This window comes from Parasteatoda tepidariorum, chromosome 2, assembly GCF_043381705.1.
Source record: "Parasteatoda tepidariorum isolate YZ-2023 chromosome 2, CAS_Ptep_4.0, whole genome shotgun sequence".
In the NCBI taxonomy this organism is placed as follows: Eukaryota; Metazoa; Arthropoda; class Arachnida; order Araneae; family Theridiidae; genus Parasteatoda; species Parasteatoda tepidariorum.
This window is the reverse complement of record NC_092205.1, coordinates 46,173,590-46,196,711: the sequence shown is the minus strand read 5'-3', so window position 1 is coordinate 46,196,711 and position 23,122 is coordinate 46,173,590. Positions and strand designations below refer to the sequence as shown.

General features: G+C 27.4%; 1 protein-coding gene across 1 annotated transcript; it reads right to left on the bottom strand.

Annotated features, from left to right (window-relative positions):
* Positions 1-5,414: 5,414 nt before the first annotated feature.
* LOC107437291 (PWWP domain-containing protein 2B) lies at positions 5,415-15,244 on the bottom strand. Its single transcript, XM_016049230.3, has 2 exons — positions 14,800-15,244; positions 5,415-9,840 (listed from the first exon to the last, which is right to left on the bottom strand). Exons 1-2 carry the CDS (start codon positions 14,973-14,975, stop codon positions 8,025-8,027), a joined length of 1,992 nt encoding a protein of 663 aa, XP_015904716.1. The 5' UTR covers positions 14,976-15,244; the 3' UTR covers positions 5,415-8,024.
* Positions 15,245-23,122: the final 7,878 nt, after the last annotated feature.

The window sequence follows — 23,122 nt, the reverse complement described above, 5'->3', positions numbered from 1 at the left end:
AAAAAAAGTTGTCATAGTTGCATTTCAGTCACCTGTGACAACCCTGCTTTTGACGTCATTGATAAGTGAATGTTAATTTTAATAAGGAGTTGTAACTTAAGGAAATACGCCAGCATAATAGATAAGTAAGCAACAAAAGGCGCATTCTTTTAAAATGTTCTGCAGGAATTTAAAAATAGCAATAGAATTTTTCCTTAGTTGGTAGAAGATAACTTACCAGATGATCGTACACGCATTGCTTTATTAAAATAATGTGTTAAGTTAGAAACACAAATTAAGTAAAGTTTGAAAGATACGATTTTTGTATTGATAGTATTGTGACGACTAGAAAATTTGTCGTAATAGCGGATTTATCGTAATATGCCGCACTCGTTATATCGAGCTTTTCTGTTTGTTTATATATAGTCTTGTAGAGTTTAATCAGCTCAATTTAAAGTTTGCCTCTTGATTCATTGAGGTAGCATCATAGTGCGTAAAAATCCGATCTTAAGGTCAAAAAATATTTAGGATATTCTATTTTTCATTTTGTTAGAAACTTTTATATCTCTTAATTTTTTAAAATTCCCAGTTTCCGTGATAAAGCGCCCAGAGTCAGTTGTAAAAGTCTTCAATTTTCGTATGCGACAGCTAAATTTAATATATATATATATTTTAATTTAAAAATATACCGCTGCAAAAACTGAAATGCTAATTAAAAAATATTTTACACGTGAAACCAAAACCAAATGGAAGAAAATTTGCCCGACACTTTTGAGCATTTTGTTTATAAAGTGAAAACTAATGATTCCAATAAATTTATTTAAGTTATAACTTTATACTTACAATTGAAAGTAATGTTAATAAATATTTGAACTCATTACACAGTAAAGATTTTGTATCATTTTATTAAAACTAACGCAAAACTCGTAACTTAGTACAAGAAAATCCAGTTATTATATTGAAAATTAATCAGGCTGTTTGATTTCTATTTTGTCAACTACAGATATTCTAAACCTAGAATCACGGAAATACTAATGCAAATAACACGAGACTTGGGCCCTTTTTTGCGAATATTTTTTATTTAATTGAGTTAAAAAATATTCAGCGAGAAAAAACGCTTTTCCTTATTTCAATAAACATTTTGCCCTACCATCAGATTGCATAAAATTAGGTAATTGCATACTTCCAAAGAATTATTTACCTACCAACATATATTAGATAGATATTTTCTAATTTAATAGTATGAATTCTAGAGACTAAAAGGTTAATTAAAAAAAAAAAAATCTTAAAGCAATTTTATTGAGGCGGGGTCTAAAAAAACGAAATCCAACTTTTTTATTTTCGGATTAAAAAAAAAGTGATGAAAAAGAAATTTATTTACTATCAAGAAGATAGATATTTTCCGAAGAAAAAAAAATGCTGACTCAATAAGTTTTTTCCTTCAACTTTTTTAGGCAAAATTCTTCAGCTAAAAATTTATTTAACCCGGCATTGAAGTGGTATTTTCAGGCGTTTCAAAGATTAAAACTTACAGTTTCTCTAACAAATTGAAATTCTTTCTAAATTTCAAGAAGATTTGGTCTGAAATCACCCCAAATGTATTACAGTACAGAACCCGTTATCCGGAAATCAGAAAACCAAAAAACCGGGACAAAATTCCAAAAATTTTCCCGCCACTTAAAAAAAATTTTCTCATAAGATTTTAGAATTCTTCTTTCTTTTTTGAAAGATGTTTACCTTACCATCGTTTTGGACAGCGTTTTTTTCTTATTTTTAAGATTATTTCCAAATATTTTTTTTTTAGTTTTTAACAATAAAAAAACGGCTTTTTGTAGCGATTCAGAAAACCGGAAAAACCAGTTATCCGGAATAGCGATGGTCCCGATCGTTCAGGATAATCGGTTCCCTACTACTACAAAATAATGTACTAAAATAAGCTCAATAAATATAGTTGTATAAGTTTCAATAAAATTTATTCACAAAAGCAATATTGAAATTTCAAAATATTTTGCAACAAAGGTACTAATGGAGAAAAACAAAAGTTGACTTAATGATTGCTCGTAAATGTAGTATGATTAAAGACTGAGGTAACAATAATGAAAATTTAACAAAAATTACAGTTTTATTAAAAGAGAATGAAGAATCCAATGAAGTTGAAACAACATTAACGATTGGAATAAAAATTATACTAGCTATTAATACACTAGGAACCACTGTACAACCAGTGGGATCAAGTACAAAATAATGCCCATGAAAAATAGAGCACTGTGAATTAGAAAATTTATTTTACAAAATGTACAGTAATATGTAATTCTTTCAAAGATAATATAATCATCTCTGTACAATTGTCCTTGAAACAAACAATTTGTGCTATATATATACACATTTATAAAAGAACAAAAATAGGGTTCAAGCCAGCCAAGAACAGAGTAAATAGAATGCTATTTATTTTATTGAAAAATACAGTATAATGAACTTACCATACATAAAAATATCCCAATAAGTATTTTTCATTTGTACTTTTCACGTCAATATTACTGATGTGGAAAATATCTTTAAATGACCGGAAAAATTTTTTGAAGCCAAGACCTGATTATTTTACAGACGAATGGGGTACTCACATAAGTTATCAGATTTCAGAGCACCACTAATTTCATTATTAGCCAAGAATTTAACAGTATTAGCACTTAAAATACTTTTAAAATATTAGCTCATAATGAACACTTTGTAAATTGATGTTTACTTAAAAAGGCCATGGCATGGCAATTTAATCAGGCCCTGGTTAATATGAAAAAAATTGCTGGACAAGACTGATCAAAATTTCCGAAAAAAATAATAAAAAATTAAAGCATTTAGAGCAATCATTGTAAACTTTTAATAGTTAAAAATTATTTTTAAATGCTTAAAAAATTATTAAAATGTAGAAATAAAAAGTGTATCAACACTCGACTTGCGACAAATTTATTCAAAAAATATTTTGATGCTTCTCTAGTATGAAGAAAAACACGTACTCAATCACTGTTATACATAATGATAAAGTGAAAACTTAAAACAAAGATTTTGTTCCATAAATAATAAATTGCTCTCATGAGAAATGATTTAATTATTATACCTCTTAAAGAAATACCAATATTTAAATCAAACAATCAAAGCGATTTACTTGGGAGATACAAATGAAAAAGATGTATTATGAAAATGAAAAGAAATGTAGGTCAGAATATACTGTGATATGCATACACACACATATATATATATGCATACACATATATATATGCAAAAAATAATAAATATAAAATGACTAGCAGATTCTAATAATTACTTAATAATGAATATTTTTACAATGAAAAATGAGGGGGTTAAGTGAAAGCGTTATATTATAATTTAATGGAAAAAAAATTAAGTTTTTAAAACTTCAAAAATTACGATTCCAGTCAACCAAATAAGCTGGAAGTGAAAATCAAGTTTGCCTTGGTTGGAATAAAATATGTTTTCCCTGGCAGAGTTAGATAAATATAGACACATGCATATACACATTTGCAGTTTTAAAAATTTTGCAGTTACTTTTTTAAAAACAACTATATTTTAATACAATTAAATAATTTCATTTGGTACTATTTTTACTTTTGTGCTGTTAATATTTATTTTCCTAGTATATAAATTTCATTTTTATGGGTACCTGAGGTACTTAAAAAAATTTTCAATTTTGAAGTCATTTTTGGAATGTGTGGATAAATAGCCTTCTTTTTTCCTAAATTTTCTTTATCTTTCTATGAATTCTATACTGTTGCAAGTTAAGAGGAAACCATTATCCTGATGGAGTGAGCCTGTTTGCATCCAAGTGCACGCCAACTGGATACTAAGCTCCTGGTGCCATCATCGCAAACTCATGAAACGTTGCATTGCCTTCTTTTTGCTTGCTTTCTTAAATCAAGTGAAATGATATCAAAAAATCATAACAAATATGCATCTTTCTGTGCATATTTAAAGAATATGAATGATGAATATTCAATATTACTCTCATTCCTTGCAGACCATTTTCTTCAGCGAAACAAAAATTCTTTATCTCGCTTTTGATTTGTTAAAGAAATTTCAGCATAAGATGTGCCATTTTAAGTGATCCAATCAAACCCAATGCTCTTGCAACGTTATATAGTTGTTTCTTATTCCAAAAACGATTGTTTTTATTTATCCAAATGTGTTGTCAAATCTAGGATTTCAGTAAGGCTACAAAACTCTCTTTTTTTGTAATTCTATGATATATATCATAAAAGATAGCACAAATTAAATTTCTGATCGATGAGTTCAATTTCTAAATCTTTTATATTGTTTTAAACGCACACTAAAATAATTTAATAACTAAATAAAAAGGAACTATGTGTAGCACAGATGATTACTAAAATCCTATATCGTAAAATCTTTTAGTTACTTGCAACGGAGTATTGGTAATAGCATAGTTGAGGATATGAAATAGTGAGCTTACAAAATAAAAAATGCATAGGGAAACAATATATGAATAAAATGTACTTAATGTAAATCCTCAGGGAGTTTTTTTAAAAATCCAACTTTTTGAATTTGTACAAATTATTTCGACTGTAACTGAATGTAGATACATATTTTTTAGTTTTCATGGGAAAAAAAGAAAACATTTTAAAATTACAATTTTCTAAACTAATTTTTTAAAAACATATTTTCACCAAAATTTAAGCTATGATATGATTAAAAATTGTCTTTCCAAAACAAATGGAATATTTTAAATTTAAAAAATATATTAAACCTTGAATGTACAACACATTACATGACACATATACAATATCAATGAATAACAACAAATCTATTTAATGCACAAAAATATAAATTGATAAACTCCTTTAATATATTTCTCTTTATGAATCGAAAAATAGGGTGTGAATAAATTTCTATATCACATGTATATGATATCAATATCATGTTTTTTTTCTGGCAAGAACCCTACTACAGAGCCAGTCTACTCTTTCGCACATCAGCTTTGCAATTTGTAGTTATGACAATATATATCGGATGAACATCAATAATGTACAACAGAAGATAAATTCCAATAACTCCTAAGCTCATCAATGGTGACAAATACAAGAATAGATAGTTCTTGCATGAACACTTGCATAGTATTTATTTATATATTAAGAAATGCTCTGTTACTTTGTATAATTTTTAAGGGAAAAAACAGAGAAAATGAAGGGAAATTGATTACTGGCTCTGTACTTGATCTTTTATGCATTTTTAAATAATAATTTAAATGAATAAAATATAAATTTATTGTGTTATGAACATTTTTCATTTACAAAATCACACAGTTTCTTTGTTTTTTTTATGATGGTAAAACAATTAAGTTTTATTAGAAAGAAATAGTGAAAAAAAAAAAAACTTTTATAAGTGACAGGAAAAAATATTTTTTAAAGGCAGCCTACAAAAAACACATCGTTTTTACACAATCAATATTATCAAGTGTGAATCCAAGGCTAAATACCAAATATTCAGCAATTACACCAATTATAGAATGTTAGATTAGAACTGATTTCATTATGTGATTCAAATGCGAGCAACAAAATAATCATTATTTATTAAGTATAAAAAAAATTGCTTAATCAAACTAGAATTTTTTTTAAAAATAACTGCTTAAAAAATATAATTTAAAAGACAATATGGTCTAAGACAAATTTTAACCTTTTTTCTATTTTAATACATTCAGCGGCATTTGTTTAGTAAATTAACTTTTAGTAGTAGAATATTAAATAAAGTATTACACGTATTTTCAGGAACCAACTAATTCCATAAAGTCAGCCAGACGAATAAAAAAAAATTTTTTTTTCAACATATTTTTCTGTAACTTATGTTTCAACCATTATAAGCAGGAGGATGAGGATTTATTAAGCAAAGAAATCAAAATTGATTGCTTTCAATTTGGCAGAAAATTGTATCAAATTATAGATTTTTAACACTATAACTAAGGCAATGTTTAAATTTATATACAATACAATGTTTGTATTAAAGGAAACAATATTAATTTACCAACTGCTTTAATGTTTATTTTATAGTTTGTATTATTTATTTATAGAAATTACAACTTAAAAGATTTATTTCCTTAAAATTATTGCTGAATTTGATCTTTTAATTTAATATGTTACTCCTTGACATTGAAAAGATACAGATTTTTAAACTAAGTTATACACTTTTAAGTTTGCAAATATGGCAATCTTAAATGGTGGAATTGCTAATTAGTAAAAAATTAGGAGCTTAGTAAACCTGTTGCTGTAACATGAATAAGTAAAAAGGAAAATTAGAGATTTTTTCACATGTAAATACACATTACTAATTGTGTAAGTTGAAATAATAATAAATAAAGATTTAAAGATAATAAACAAATTCTTTATAACAAATTGAAGCTAGTTAGAATTAATGCAAAAACATAAGTATATATTTATTTTTCTTAACAGATTTCGTTTTTCACTGACTGGATATATTTTAAAAGGAAGTATGTAATTTCTAAACTAAAGAATAAAATTTCAAAATATGATTATAGAACATTACATAACAGAATTAGCAGTTACATTAAAAGCCAATATGAACTGTGCTAAAAAGAAAATTAGTGCATTTTTTTGGAACACATGAGATTTAGCTAGCACAAGAAACAAGCATGATAGAGCAGAACTAAATAAACTCTCAAAATCAACAAAACAGAAAATCCAACCATTTATCAAATTGAAGAAAAAAATAGGAACATTTTTTTAATCTAGCACTGTTAATACAAATATTGGATATTAAAAAAAAAAATTATGACATAATTGTGAATATACGAGTGCAATCATTTTCAAGAATAAAATGAGTATAATTTATGTTTTTACACTATTATACAAAAGAAAATAGAAGTTCAATCAATGTAAATATTAAAAAATTAGTATGAAATTAAAAGAGAAAGCAATGCAATTAGCACAAACAAAATAATTTGGAGCAGTGATAGTTAATTATTTTATTTGTGCTTAGATTGCTTTCAGTTTCAATTACCTTAGGTCAATTCAGCAATTTACAAACGTCATATTTAAAGACTAACTCAGTTATGACATTAATACTCATTCTAATAAAAATTATATTAGAGCTGCTTAATTTTTTAAAACTGAATTAAATACTTTTTAAGTCTTCAAATATAACATTTCTAAATGGTGAAATTGCTAATATCTTTCATAATGCATGCAAGATTTCAAGAGTTACTAGTAAGGCTGAAGATCTCACATATGTGAGGTTGATTTTATTAGTCCACTCAATTTAATACAAGTAAAATAAACATTTTGAAGGACTTGGCAGTCAATGGCTTAAGTTTGAGATTATTAAATATACACATTTGGTATTTTAAGGAGAGTGAAATTTTAATTTAATTATTTATGACAATTACTTTTACATAAATTGAAAAAAGAATGTTAAACAATTTTTTTTTCTCAACAAATAATAAAAAAAAATTCCCAATTATTAAGTATGAAGGTAGTATGACATGAATTTTTTTGAAATTATATAGCAAGTGTAACAAGGGTTTTCTATACAATTAATAAAAAGTTAGTACAGCATATTTTCTAAATGTTTATTGCCTACTAAAAAGCGTGAAGAAAATGCTTATAAAACAAAACAAAGCAGACTTCATCCATTTAATCTCTATGGTGATTAAATAATTTAAGAGCAATTTAGTACTGAGAGTGTTAACATGTATATCAAAAAAAAAAGTTATAAATTAAATTACATATAAGTTTAAAACAATTACTTTCATAGAATTTTTTTAAAATTATTTAATAAAATTTTTGCCAAAATTGTTAGAAAGTGTGTGGTCCATAAAGGACAGAAAAATATTCACAATTAAAGAGCAACATAGAACAATATCTCTTGACAAGATTCGTGACTGCAATAAAATATAATTTTGAGTCAAGCAAATAATGATCCTATGGAGTAATGGTGAGAATTGCACTAAAGCTATTATTGGCATCAAAAATTGATGTAAATTACAAAAAACTAAACAAAAGCTTATGCTAAGAAGGCATAAGCCCTAATTCACTAATATCACTATGAGGTTTCTGAGCCTCTGAAATAGCTTGTTTTATAGCTTCCTTGTAAGGACCTCTCTTCTTTTTATTGAACCTAATTTTAAAATCGTCCAAAAATGGTGTTAATTGATTACAAGGCATAAAGGAGGATGTTGAAGAACCAAACCAAGTCACGTGCGCTTGCTGATTAACAGGTGCACCATTGTAACTTTGAGAAACAGTAAGAGCTAGCACTTTTCCAGGCCACCAAGGAAAACCATGAATTTTACCCCATACAATATCACCTACTGTCATTTCACGACCAATGTCTAGAATACACTTTTTAACACTTTGAGTTCTTATCCTCATTGTTAATGATTTAACTTTGTCATTGTCCCTGAGTGGTGATGAATGCTTCGGAAAATCTGGAACATCACCATAATCACTCCCAGAACCAGAACAAACACTATTATTGCTAGCACTGCTAACATCACTAGCAACTGAGTCTTCTTCAATAGAATATTTGGGACTACATCTCATATAAGCTTTGGCGTTCAGACGTTTTAAGCTAATTGATAGTTTTTTATAACATTTGCTTTTGACTTCATCAAACACACTGGTCTTGTTCAATTCGGCAGAAACAATGTCTCCTGGAAAAGAGGTTCTTAGACACCAGCCATCGTTTCCATTTGCATTGAAAACATTTCGCGTATCTGTATTTTCTAAATCACACTTTTCAGTTTCAGTCTCGCCATTTTTATGTTTCCGCTTTCGTTTCACTTTATGCTTATGGTGATGGTGTTTTTCTTTGTCAGCAGCATGAGTATCTCCATTTTCATTACTGGGGCTCAAGACTGCTGTTGTTGGAGAGTTCGCTGTAGTCACTGCCCGTTTCTGAGCTTCTTTCTTAGCTCGTTTAAGAGCTTTTTTAGCAGCTTTTGCACTAGAAAAGTTTTTGGTGCTGTAATCAGAATTTTCTTGCAAAGACCAATTGCTGTCTTCTTCCGTATCACTAGCATTTTTGATTCTGGCAGGAATTTTTAGAACAGATTCTTTGCCTTGAGGATTAGCAAAAGAAATTTTGATCACAGGACTGGTTTTAGCAAGACCTTGCTTAGATGTTGCATTATTGCCTCCAGTAGTAACAGAACCAGAATCAACTTCTTCACTTTTTACTAAATCGATTCGTTTAAGTTTTTCTGGTGGTGCAGCACAACAAGAAGGTTCAGTATTTTCTATGTCCGTAGATTTTCTTTTACGCAACACCATTTTTTCAGATCTATTTAATTTCAAGTCTCCTGTTTTTGATTCACTATCATGAACACAGTCATTTTTTGTATCACTAGATGACACTGTATTTATAGAGGCACTATCACATTTATCTGAAGAGTCAATTTTTGTACTTCTGGTAGATATTCTTTGATTTGAATTTACTACACTACCCGTATTAGCACCACTTTTGGAGTTATTGACAGCACCACCTTGTTGCAGTATTTTATTAGCAGAATTTCTAGTAACGACCCCTGGAAATTTCTTTTTATTGGGATCATTTTCAGCAACAACTTTTTGACACTGAGAACAGAGAACCTTACGAGGTCGAAGTCTTCTCATACGGACATTTTTATCTTTAGCATTTCGTGCAAATCGATAACCAAAGAAAAATGGAGTTGCACCAGGGGTAACTTGGTAGTAGGTGTGTCTTTGCTTTAGTGCATATAATTTATCCACTTTTTCTTCGGTAGTGTCTGCAGTAGTACTGGTAGGCCCATTTTCATCTTTAGGGACTTCTGGAGCAGGAGGTACTATTCCATACGGTGCATTTCTAAAAGAAAGTAAAAAACATATATTTCTTCAACTTTAGTGAAATTAACATTTAAACAGTATTTTTTATTTAAGGTTCCAAATCAAATGTTCCATTGTATAGGAAAAGTGTTTCAGTAGATCTATCCTAAGTATTTGAAGTTCAAGGTTTTGATATCCAAAAAATTTTTGATCACCTAGAACATTAATTTATTACAAAGCTGGTGAAATTAAAAAATGATGTGTGGTACAACACCTTGCAAAGGCTTATGACACACTTCATGCATCAGAATACAGTTGTATATTTTAAGAACTCATTTTATGAAGAAAAAAAAAAGCATTTTTTTTTTTACGCATTAAATTAAGAAAACGTATATCGCAGATATATTATATAGAGTATAGAAGTTGTGGGCTTGTATCCAAAAATAGTTGCAGTGGTATTGTGGGAACTTATAATTTCTGATAGCATTTATTGCAACAAGAATCATGACTTACTACTAAGTACTAAGATTCAAATAATTAAGTAAAATTAAGGTTCTTTTTTCTGTTAGCTGGTTACTAGAATATTTGACCCTCCTAAGATTTAATTTTAATTTGGAACAATTTTTGAGTGGGTTCTGATTATATCAACCGCAATCGACAAGTCACCATAACAATTGCTCAATTCGTTAACTTGCTATAAATTCTAGTATAATAATGGCTTGCCCAGTGGTGCCTCAGAATTTTTCCATGAGTTAGTATAAATATTTTTTTTCAGTTAGTTACTTACTCTTTTGCCACAGCAAGGTTCTTACAAAATATCAGAAACTATTATGATTCAAGATCCAATACGGATTTTTGCTCGTTACTCAGCTAATGCAATAGTACCAAAATTTTATATTTCTAATTATTGCTTTTAAAATGATAAAATTTTGAATAAACTGTATATAATAAATAAACTTCCACTTTAACATTTCTGTTACTATATATGTTTAAAAAAACAAAGTAAAAATTCTTTCAAGGCACTATTAACCTACAAGTGGCAACAAATGATATGACATGACTGTTGATAACAATAGATTTGGAATTTTCCACAAATTTCCCAAGAAAAAAAAATTTTTTTTTTACGTGAGCATTACACAGAAATTAAACTAAATCAAAAATCATGAAGTTAGATAGTTGATGCTGGGATTAGATTTGAAACTCTCTGTACTCCAAGGTCATTTTTCAGTTTTGTATGAATAAGATCGAAATTTGAAATGATTCTTTCAATTAAATGCTGAGCTACATAGACTAGAATGCATACATATTAAACTATTATAATAATAAGATAACATTTAACCAAGAAATTTATTCTAACAACTGCAATAAATAATAGTAATTTAATTAAGCCCTTGAAGTGATTGAAATTATTTACTCATTTAAACAAACATTTACATTTTTTGTAAATTATAATTAGTTCACTAGTTGGGTAATATATTAGAGTCGAGATTTATTGGAAATATTCATGTATACATATAAGCAGGATAGCAGAAAATTCTCAAAACCTAATATTCCCTATGAACAAATTTTCTTTTTGGTTCACAATTTCCCCGAAAATTTTAGTTTTTTTTAAAAGTACAATAACTTTTTCAAAAATATAGTTTAAATAAGAGAAAAATTCATTTGATTTTACATGATTCTTGAAATCAAATCATATTGAAATAGTACCTAATAATTTATCAAATTAAATTTAAGGTCCTAATTATAAACTTAAGTAATTCAAACTAATAATTACACAAATAGGCATGTTGAGAGTCAATAAAAAAAAATATAAGTTGAGATCAGAAAGTTATTGGCAAACCCTTTATTTTACTTCATCTGAAAAGTCTGCTTAAATTGCAACATGAAAGAATTAAAACCAATATTTAGATTGATAATAATTAATAACTCATAATAATTATCAGTACTAATATAAACCAAATACTAATTATAATGTGGGTCTTAAAGTATTAAGAATTAGAAAAACTATTTAATAGATTCACTAATTTTGGCTATATCTTTTCTATATGATAGATAAATAATATAAAAGATATTTATTATAGTATATAATGCAAGTATTGTGCATGATTTAGTATCGAATAAAATGTCTCCTGACAGAAATAAATGAAAAAAAGCTCAAAAATTATTATTAATTTAACAGTCCAAAGATCAAATGAAAATTACTTTGGAAAACCATCTTTTCTTGTAGCATCAAAAAATGGCTTGCTTCAAACAATATTCAATGATTTTGAAAAATCACCCACTTTTAGCCTAGACATTTATATATAAAATATAAAAGCTAAAAAAGTATCAGAAAAAATCCAGTTTAAAGACATTCTCAGAGTATCATATTGCAATAATTTTGATGTATGAATTTTGTTTAAAACAATGGGTTGGTTTTAGCAAATTTTTTTTTTTATAAATTAGTAAAAAAAAAAAAAGAAAATCCTTAAGTGGAAAAGAAATTAAAAAGAAAATTTCTAAAAAATGGGCAGATGAATTAAAAAATATATGCACCTTATTTCAAAATTACAACAATCATCACCTTCATCTTATGCTATATTAGTAACAAATTACATTTTCTCAATAACAGTATAAGTAACTTCTTTAGGATAATTTAAGTTTATTTCTTATTGTTTTATTCATTTTTTTTATAACTATTATTAATTAGTCATAATGATATGCTTTTTTCTCTAGTAATTTTCATTTTTAGACTTACTTGAATTTAATATTTTTATTTATTTATTTCATCAATTATCCTAACATTACTTTCAAATATAATATAAATGTGTCTTGCATTTTTAAGATTAGCTAATATTACTCCCAATATTATATTGAGATATTTTTAGCCTCCCTCCAGCACATTAAATGATCATTCAAATTAAATGTGATTTTATCAAAGAGTTTTATGTAAATTTTAAACCTATACTCAAAATAATTAAATTTATTACTATTTTTTTTAAAAATAATTTACACTAGTACTAAAAAGATTTTTTCATTTATTTACTCAAATTTATATTAAAAAATTATCATTGAATTCAATTATAATTTTAAAACTTTTAATTTTTTCTAAACTTCTATCAAGAGGAAAAGTTATTTAAGTAACAATTTGATTTATGTTAAATAAAATGCAAAACTTAAAAAAAAAAATTAATAAATAAATATTCAAGCAATACGTATTGATTAGTACTTATATACTATCATAATTATTTTCTTCATTATTCAACAATATTTATAAAAAAATAATTGAACTAGTTATAAAATATTTAATTGAACTACTAAATTTACAAATTTCAACTCAAAACAAAAACAATTATTTTAAGTTCTTAACTGTAGGTAAAATCTAATTTAATTTAATATGGAACCTCAATTTTTTAACAATGACTTTCTAAACATTTTAATGATGTGTTTGCATACACTTCTCCTAACCTTAACAAAATCCAAAGCAGTAGTGAAAAGTGAATATAATAACTATTTTACATGTATTTGTTATAAGCAATATATTGCTAAAGAACATTAAAAAAAATCTTTTAGAACAAAATAAGCAAGCTTTATTTTTTGATATACCATTTGTGAAACACTAATTATCACATTTTCACACATGTGGCTAAAACTAAACTAGGGGTTAATTAATAGTATATAATCATTAAAATATACTATTGAAAAGTAATCTAGAAAGATTTCCAATGTTAAGGAATAATTCAGAAATTAATGATTCTTAGAAATTTTATATTGGCTACTATTTACATGATATATTTTTTAAAAAAATACTTTTATGAGAATGCAAAACAAAACTTGAATACAATAATAGCTGGTGTAAAGTAGATGATAAGAGTATGAAATTAAAGAAATAAATATGTAAACAAATGATGTATAGATACAAAGAATCTAGGTAAACAATGTATTTTAGAAATTGTTAAAATGGAGAACCAAAACATTATAAATTTAATAAGATGAATATAGAATAATTTATGGTTACTAATATACTTAGAAAAGCTATAAAAAATATCTAATTAAAGAAATTAACAATAATAAATTACAAGAAGCTTTCCATTCTATTAATTTATTTTGGGTACTATTATAGGTACTTACAATGCAAGTTCACTTGTAAGTAATTTTTAGGCACTTTTTAATAGCTAATTAAATTGGTCCTAACATAAATAAAAGTTTAAATAACGTTAAAAGAAAAAAATATATAAATTATAGCTCTTTAAAATAAGAATATGCTTGACAATGACGCAAATGTAAAGAAGCGTCATTGTGAAGAAGTATTTACATGTACATAAATATAACGCATAAATTTATTGAAACAAAATAAAAATCAATCACTTTCATAAAGAATCATGCAGGATAAATAGTTTCATTAAAAATATGTTACAAATAGAATCGGCAACATTGAACAAAATAATTTCAAGGGCGTTGCACAATGATATTATTATCAAAATTTAACTAGTAATATAAACAATAACTTAAACAAAATTGATAAATAAAACATTTTAATGATTATATTACGTAAAATAAGTTCTAAAGAATTAAAAAACTTGATATTGGCTAACTTAGAACACTAAGAAGAATCCATTAGCATATGGAAATTCCATAACTGAAACAGATATTTTTATTTTAAAAAATATGTATGATATTTCTAAGTAATTTGAAAGAATATACAGATAGACTTTATAAAAATACATATATTTCCAAAACCATTAGGCAGAAATAAGCTTTTATTTACACTAAAAAATAAAATTTTTCTGTTCATATGATCATGATTTTCACAACTGATACAAAACTTCTAATTTCTTAAATATTGAAAAAAATAGCAAGTATTATATATCAATAGGTTCGTAAAAATGTATATTTTTTAGATATACTATTTAATTTTTATTTTATTCCATCAAATTTGAGAAAAAGAGAGCAACAGCTTGCACACCTTTGTGTGTTCTTGTGTTAATGAAATTATTTGAATTAACTTATTTTTACTTACTTTTTCGTGATGTCCAGCAATGCTCCTTGGTATATTTTGGTCCCTACATTAAATGACACGACTAAAACATCAATAAGAGCATCTTCCACTAATACTAAAATTTTTGTCCCCTTCAATTTTGTGACATCAGAGTCCGTATCGGTCGCCATTTCTGATATGCTAGGCTTACCCTCCATGGCTTTGGAAGGCAAACGGAGACGAAGAGGCTAACTGCGCTTGCGCAAAAGCAAATCTTCTTAAAGCTTTTTCTAAGCTTTATAAACATGTAAAACTTTTAATATTATCTTCCAATTCTTTTACAAAATGTTTCTATAAACATTAAGCTTTATGAATTTTAAGTTCATAAAGCATAATACATATTTTATCTTTACAAATTAAACGAAAATACCAATCATCCCCCCAAAGGGCCACGTTCCCAATCTACGATTCGTTACGGGAGACAAGTGAATATTTTTAACCCACTATAGTTGGGGCAAGGCCTAAGTGATTTCTTAGTAATTTTATGTCTATCTATTTTAATTATGTACTTGTGTTTCACATTTAAAATTAATTTAGAACAATTTTATTGGGTAGGAAGAATCATTTTTATGTTTTTTGAATTACAATTAAGTGATTTTTATAAAAGAATGAACTTCCAACTACATGATACCATAACCTTATTTCGCGTGGTAAAACAATGAGAAATCTTTATATTTGTTAGACGCCATTTTGAGTGATCTTTCGAGCTGTAAATAAGTAGAAGGCCTACTAAATAACTATTTTTTAGCTACACATGATAATTATTTTTGCTTGACATTCAATCATTTATTTCCCTGATTATTTAGTAGTTATTTCGGCCGACAATACAGACTGAAAAATACATTATGATACTATATAATGAAACTAAATTATAGTAAAAATATATAAAGATACATAACAAATATTTTATTCACAGCAATTTAAGCTAAAAAATAATAGTATTCATTCGTCCATATACATAATAGTTTATATATTTTATTCATATTATTTTATTGCTAAAAAGCTAGGAATTAAAAGTTCAGAACAATAAATATAAACAAATGAATTTCCTCTACTTATAAGTGCGTGTTAAAAATAAAAATCTTTCTTTTACGGTATAATGTAAGGAATATCTTAACTAGACAAACAAACACACATTAATCCTTCATATAAATAAATTAATATGAGAATGATTGATTAATTTATTTGGACTAACTGTTTACAAGGAAAGAATTCCACGACATCTCAATGAAATATAAAATTTACACATTAAAAGTTTTGATCTTTATATTAACTTGAAATGTTTTGATAATAATGAATGAGTGCATCTTTTATTATTGGATATTTTTCAGATAAATAACAATAATAGTAAGAATAAAGTAAACCAAATTCACTTTGTAATTGATTGATTGAGTATTTTATTTGAAATCGAGATAATGACAATTATGGATGGTTAAAGGAAATTTCATTTGTTGCTTAAAGTCACTATATAAATGTTAAAAAAATATTTAACATCAGCCACTGGTAAAAAAAGAAGGTTTAATTAATTTTAACTATGCAATTTTGTTAAAATTTAAGCTTTTACCCATACGAATGGGAAGAATCATTTTTATATTTCAGATAAACTTTTGCTACGACAACGACTTTAATAAACTTTCTATCTTTGCGAAGTTAAGTTTATTTATGCAACTGCAATTTAGTTAAAATTGCGTTTAATGTAACTAACCAATAATTTTATTTTTGCTTTTATTATTCACTTTTTTTATTAGATGCAAAGTATTCCGTAATAGTCGCCTTTATTTCATATTTTTGGAATTCTTGTCAAAAATGAAGCCAAAATAAATAAATAAAAGCATTAGAGTTCACAAATTAATATTTATTCGAGGAAAAAAAAGAAAATCTCATTTAAATTATCTAATGTTATCTAATCTTAACGAATCACTCGAGAGGAACACGTGAGAGAAAAATCAAAACCTGTTTGATTGCTGGAAGAGACAAGAGATTAGAATGGTGATTATTAGAGATACTTCGTCTGACAATCAAACTGGTTTTGATGTTTTTCATGTCGTTTTCCTCGTTAGCGATTCGACATATTTTAATGGTGTTTTGTTTTTTACTAATTTACATATTAATCTGGGTCCCTTTATGTTTATTTTTTTTTACGTATTTTTTTTACAAGAAATTTATAAATAAATATTAAGGTAGTCATTTTGGGACAATCTGTATATGTGCTAATTTTATAGCAAAGGTTTGTATTCTTTGTTCTCCACACTGTGTCCAAAATTATGACTGGTGTTTTGCGTCGGAATTACATATTATTACATTGATTAAATTAAAAATATGAAGAATTCCTTTTTTGTATCATAGAATATTTTTTCTCGGGAATTACTACAATAATTACAATGCAATTATGCAATCGTTCTTCTTAATTTAATATTTAGCAACTCATTTAGCATCCTTATTAAAAAAATAAGTCGGAATACAATAATTGCCAAAAATATGATTATGTAATGTATGAACGACCCCTAGGGTAAACTAACCAGTGAAGGAACACTTAAGCTTCGCTTGCCTTTTAAAAAATCATATTAATTTCAAAATTCGTAATTTTAGTTAAATGACAGTGTCAACATATTTGTTACTAATTGCAAATTATGTAAAAAAATTGTAGAGAACTTACATAATATTGTTTTAAAGTTTTGGAGGTTCAAATAACAAGTAGTAAGAAGACCAAGTGAAGGAACAGCTCTTACCAGTGAATGAACACCCAGTAAAGGAACACTTAATTTTGGTTATTTTTTAATGCTCTTTATGAATTTATAAGCCATACAAATATTTAAAAACAAGCCTATTCTTGAAATTATAACATATAAATACTTGGAAAATGTTAACTTTTTTTTGTAATCATGAATTGAAAATTAAAGTGTCAACATATTAACACATACTGTTCATTCACTGGGAAATCTATGCCCAGTAAAGGAACATGCCTGTTCCCTCACTGGTTAGAAGTTGTTTTTCGTATTTTTAACATACTTTTGATGCGGAACATCACTAAAGGTACAAGAAAATTAAAGTTTATCTTTTATTTTCATTAACTTAGAAAAAAAACCAGTAAAGGAACACTTGTTCCTTCACTGGTTTTTCATCGTTTGGTGATCCAGTGAATAAACACCCCCTTATCTCAGTACTTTATTATGCTATGATGCTTAAAAAAAATAAAACGTAACTTCAATAACTATATTTTGAATTCTCTTTTTCACAGTGAGAAAAATAAAACTATTACATGCAATTAATTCCACTTCAAACATATAAATACAAACACTCACCTTATAATTTTTTCAAAGAAACAAGGTGTTGCAGAGATAATAACAAATTCAAAAATTTTTCCAGAGAAGTCTATTTGACCAGGTAATCCAAAACATTGCTAGATGACTTCCTATTGTTTGGCAGTAAGCTATTGTTACCAATCAATCTAAAGAAAAACTTTCAAATTCTTATTTTTAATGAATATATATGAAATGTTCCTTCACTGGGTAGCGTTCCTTCACTGGTTGGTTTACCCTATATATCTGATTGATTACTGTAACAATTTATACTCATAAAAAAAAAGTATATATTTTTTTAAAAAAGTTATATTTTAAATGATATTTACTTTTTTTTATCATGCTAACAATTTACTTTTTAATTTTTATTATATTACTCAAATTTTAGTTCAGTAAAAATAGTTCATTTTGAAAGCTGTAATTTTCTTCTGTTGTAATTCAAGCATTTTTCTTCCTTTTTTTCCACTCTAAAATAAATATTAAAAATACATATATATATTCCTCTTTGAATACCTTCTCGAAGTTTTAAAAAGCGTAATAAGGAAAACAATGTCATGTAACTCAAATGGCCAATGGAAGAATTGGAAAAGAAATTCGTAGTTTTAATTTTCCTTTCGCAACGAACTGAATTTCGGTGTTACTCTTGTGTTATACTTACGAAATACTTATACTTACTTATGAAAAACTCAAATCGAAATGTTAAGTTGATATCTATTATGCATATATATTATGTATAGCTATTATGTATATCTATTATTAACGAGCCACATGTAATCAAATCAAATACAGAGTGCGTAACTAAATTTTTCAACAAAAAATAAGCACCTTTTAAGCCCTTTTCAAGCACTTAAAAATATTTTCCAGCACTTATAAAAAATATAATTAGCCAGGGTAGGGCCAATTTTTGACAATTGACGGTTTAATCGTCACGTCAAAAAAAAAAAAAATGTCTGTATAGTTTTTGACAATTGTTAAATATCATGAAATTTTGAATTATAAAACGAATGGCGTTTTCATACGCTGCGGACCGACGGTACGCCGAAATAGATTGGGGTTGAATTAATTGCGAAAACGTCGAACAGAACAATACGAACAGTGTCTTTTTGCATAATACATGGCAAAATCAACAGGGTAAAGGAAAAATTAAGCACTTTTTACAAACACCCAATGAAAGAAGCACCTTTAAGAGCTTTTAAAAAACGAAAATCGAAAATACGCACCTTTAGCGCATTTTAAGAACTCTTACGCACCCTGAAATAGGAATATATTATTTGTATTACTTTTTTGTTCATCATATACAGTTGAAAGGGATATTTTTAAAAGTTTTCACTAAATTACATTACGTGGCCCGGAAAAAAATATTTGATGCAAAATAACTTAACTAAAACTTATTTTACAGGCTAAGCTTTCTGTTCGATCGTTCTATCAGAGTTCACTTTGTTCGCTTATTTCGTCTGTCCTTAAATTTGAATAACCTAAATATGCTTAAAATTTCATTACAAAATTACGGTTACTGTGGTTAACTGTATGAAGCTAAACATGTTGGGTGGCTGAAGAAAATTAAAGTGCTTTCCGGGTTGCTATTTTCGATGAATTTTCGCACCAAAAATTGATAGTTTACGTTACAAATTTCAAGGTCGTATTGATATATTGCATGCTTATTCATTCTGACTTTTTAAACATTGAGATGCACAAATAAAGAGTAGAAAATAAAATAATTTCAGATAGATATAATTCAATATTGAAACAAATAAATAGTCAAAATGAGCTATATTGCTTAAAATATAACAATTCATTGATTTATTTATTGATTGTTTCGAATAATTTTTAGTTCAATTTAAGTCTCGCGATCTCAATAAATAAAGATGTCCAAGCCAGAAGCTGAACTATATCACTGAACGGAATAAATCAATCAATTTTCATAATTTTGTAGCCGTGTATGCCAAATAGTTGTTCACACTATTCCTACTGATCGTATTCCCATTCCAATAGAAACGTATTCCTATTGGTCAATCATGAATTCATTGATGGATTGCTAGTTGACCAGTAAGTGAAGTGATATCAGCTTAGACATTTCTATATATAAAACTAGGAAATGTCTTTTAAATATCCTACAAATTAAGCTTTTAGATTTTATTGACTTCTCATTATAGGTCAATATAGATCCGATCAATCGGTTAGTGGAAATACGCTGAGATCTCCACAATATCTAGCATCTTTTAAACATTGATATTAGTTTAAAACATAAATTCAAATATATTTATTATTATTTATATTCAAATGTTCAGTTCCACTAAGGTTTATAATAACAATAAGATGTCTGTAACAACAGTTTTGATATCAGAGTAATTCCTTGGAGTTATGAACACTGAAACAAGAGCAGAAATATTCTTTTTCATACTTTTGGTGTAAAGTAGTTACCACCATTTTTCTGGTGCTCAGTTGCACTGAAATTTATTATGACAACAAGATGTCAGTATGAAAAGAGTCAGGATATCAGAGTCGGTAAAAGTATTTTTGCGATACAATTTAAAATAAGATTAGTTTAGTTGAGGAAGCATGCGCTCACTAATTCTTAAAGCAAAATGAATTTGTAAATCAAACATACGCATGCACACAGAGAGAATATTAAGACGAATTCGAATTATGCTTATTAGATTAGAAGCAGATAGAAATTATATTATAAAATCATTTAATATAATTGATAAAAATTTGAGACGTAAATACAATTTTTCTTACAACACAACTAAAAATCCGTTTTTTAACGGCGAACTTTAGATTCAGTTGATGTATAGTAGCAAGTAGCGTGCAGAAAACAACAATGCCATTTTGTACTTGATTGTACAGTGCGGCTTTGAGGAGAACTCCTCCAGACTGAAAGTCTGGGGCTGTCTGCTGCTATAGTAACAAGCGAGAGCACATTTCTAATGGGGGTAAAATAGAGGAAAGAAGGTGTCGATTGGTTTACTCACGACGACCTACTTTAAGATTAAAAGAAAACTATTCACCCCACACCCCTATTCGAAGTGACCTTTCCTCGTAATCATAGTACCCGCCACGACGCGAGACGGGTGTCTGGAGGAGTTCTCCTGAAAGCCGCACTATAATTAATCTTTAAATGATATCCTAATACCCTCAGTTTTAGACGGATCATGGGTTAGATTTCCCTTGCCGTCAGACAAACCATGGGAGGTTTTGTGGTTTTCCTCTCCGTGTAACGCAAATGCGGGTTAGTTCCATTAAAAAGTCTTCCACGAAGGCAAATTTCTCCCAATACTTCCCTTGTCTTCTGGATTGGGTTCTAAATTACAAGGCTACGGAGTTGAACATTAGTAGTCGTAAACCCAAAAAATTGGGTCGGCTGTTCAACGACGGTTATAAAATAAAATAAGATATTCCAATTACTCTTAAATTGGTGTTTTTTAAAGTGAAAATAATTTCTGAATGGTGAGAATGTGTGTAAATTTGGAGCAAAGCATTCTCTATTATTCGTGTTAAGATTTAACTTAACAAACTTTAAAGTATATATACGAATGTATCATTTGATGTAAACTTGAAATTATGTATTCCTTCACACATTGTCTGGGTTGTTGAATTCCAAAGTAGGAGAGTTACCACTCCTCAGTTTTTACAGTGAATCTTTTAAAGAAAACGAGGTTTTTAAATAAAAATATGGTTTGTAAACATATCTCTGTAGTTTCTAGACGCTTTAAAGCTGATTTTCACAAATTGACTCAAATATTTCTTAACATATTCTTTCTGTAAGCTCTTCACTAGCATTTCGTTTTTCCTTTTTAGTATTATAATGAGTTTTGTACAATTTTAACTCGAAACTCCTTATTCTATTCAATCTTTTTTAAGCAATATATCAAATTATTATTATTTTAGTTTTGGACTATTATAGTGCTTGCATACATATCTTGTTGAGCTCTGATTTTCACAAATTCTTGTAGATCTCGAGTCTTCAAAATTGAGAAAGCATAGCAAGCAGAAGGACTTTATCGTATAAGCATAGCCGTGTAACTTGCCCTTGATCTCATGTTATTATTGGGATTATTAAGAGTTGATTTGATACTTTTTTTGATGCCATCGTATATAGCAGTTGTTTCCAACTTACTAGTGTGCAATTATAACAATTGAGACTCGCAATGTAATCAGGTCCATACACAGCAAATTTATTTATCATTATTACTTTTGGGGGGGGGGTGCTACCATCTTGATCAGAAATGGCTAACTTCCATCAAGTTATGAAAAAAAGTAAGCATTGAGTTGCAAGGCAAGTAAGATGTGTGTTTGTGTGTATTTTAACAGACGGTGCGAGTCCGTGCGGGAACTGCAACACAAATAAATAATGTGTATTTTGACATTTTTTATTGCATATTAATAAGTTCTTGAGAAGAGTAATTTTTGATAGAATTGTTTTAAAATGTGTGTGCAACCGTAAAAAAGAAAACTGACTACAAAATGGGTAATGCACAGAGCTCAAAAAAATTAAGCGAATTACCCTGAATAACTATTGATCTAATGATCAATAGATCAAAGATTTTCACGTACTAGGACTCAATTTTAATAGTTCGATGTGGTGACCTCAAATATGCTAATTAGTTAGTGCAGACGATATTTTAAGTTAGTAAATTAGACACAATATTGTACTTTCTCTGTATAAACAGACCTTTTTTTTTGGATTATGATTGCTAATCTCCTAAATATAGGGGTAGCAGGAAATATGGTCTCCATTGTGCATTTTCCAACCTGAGAAATATGTTGAAGAAACTTTTTTTTCCCTCACAATTATAAGTCCGTTTATTCAAAGACCAATAAAAAAAAATTCGAATGTAAAAAATATTTGCATAAATATTCCAATGCAATTTCCATGCAAAATATCATTTTTAATAATTATTTTTATATTTTTTATTATTTTATTCATTGATGGTCGAAAAAAAATTGAATTGTAAGGTATAAATTTTTTTTCTTCTTTTTAAAGAATGCAACTTTATAGAACGAAT

Coding starts and splice junctions, on each gene's coding strand:
- LOC107437291 (XM_016049230.3), bottom strand. CDS start 14,975: ATGGAGGGTAAGCCTAGCATATCAGAAATGGCGACCGATACGGACTCT. Junction 9,841..14,799: donor TTGCTGGACATCACGAAAAA/GTAAGTAAAAAT, acceptor ACTTTCTTTTAG/AAATGCACCGTATGGAATAG.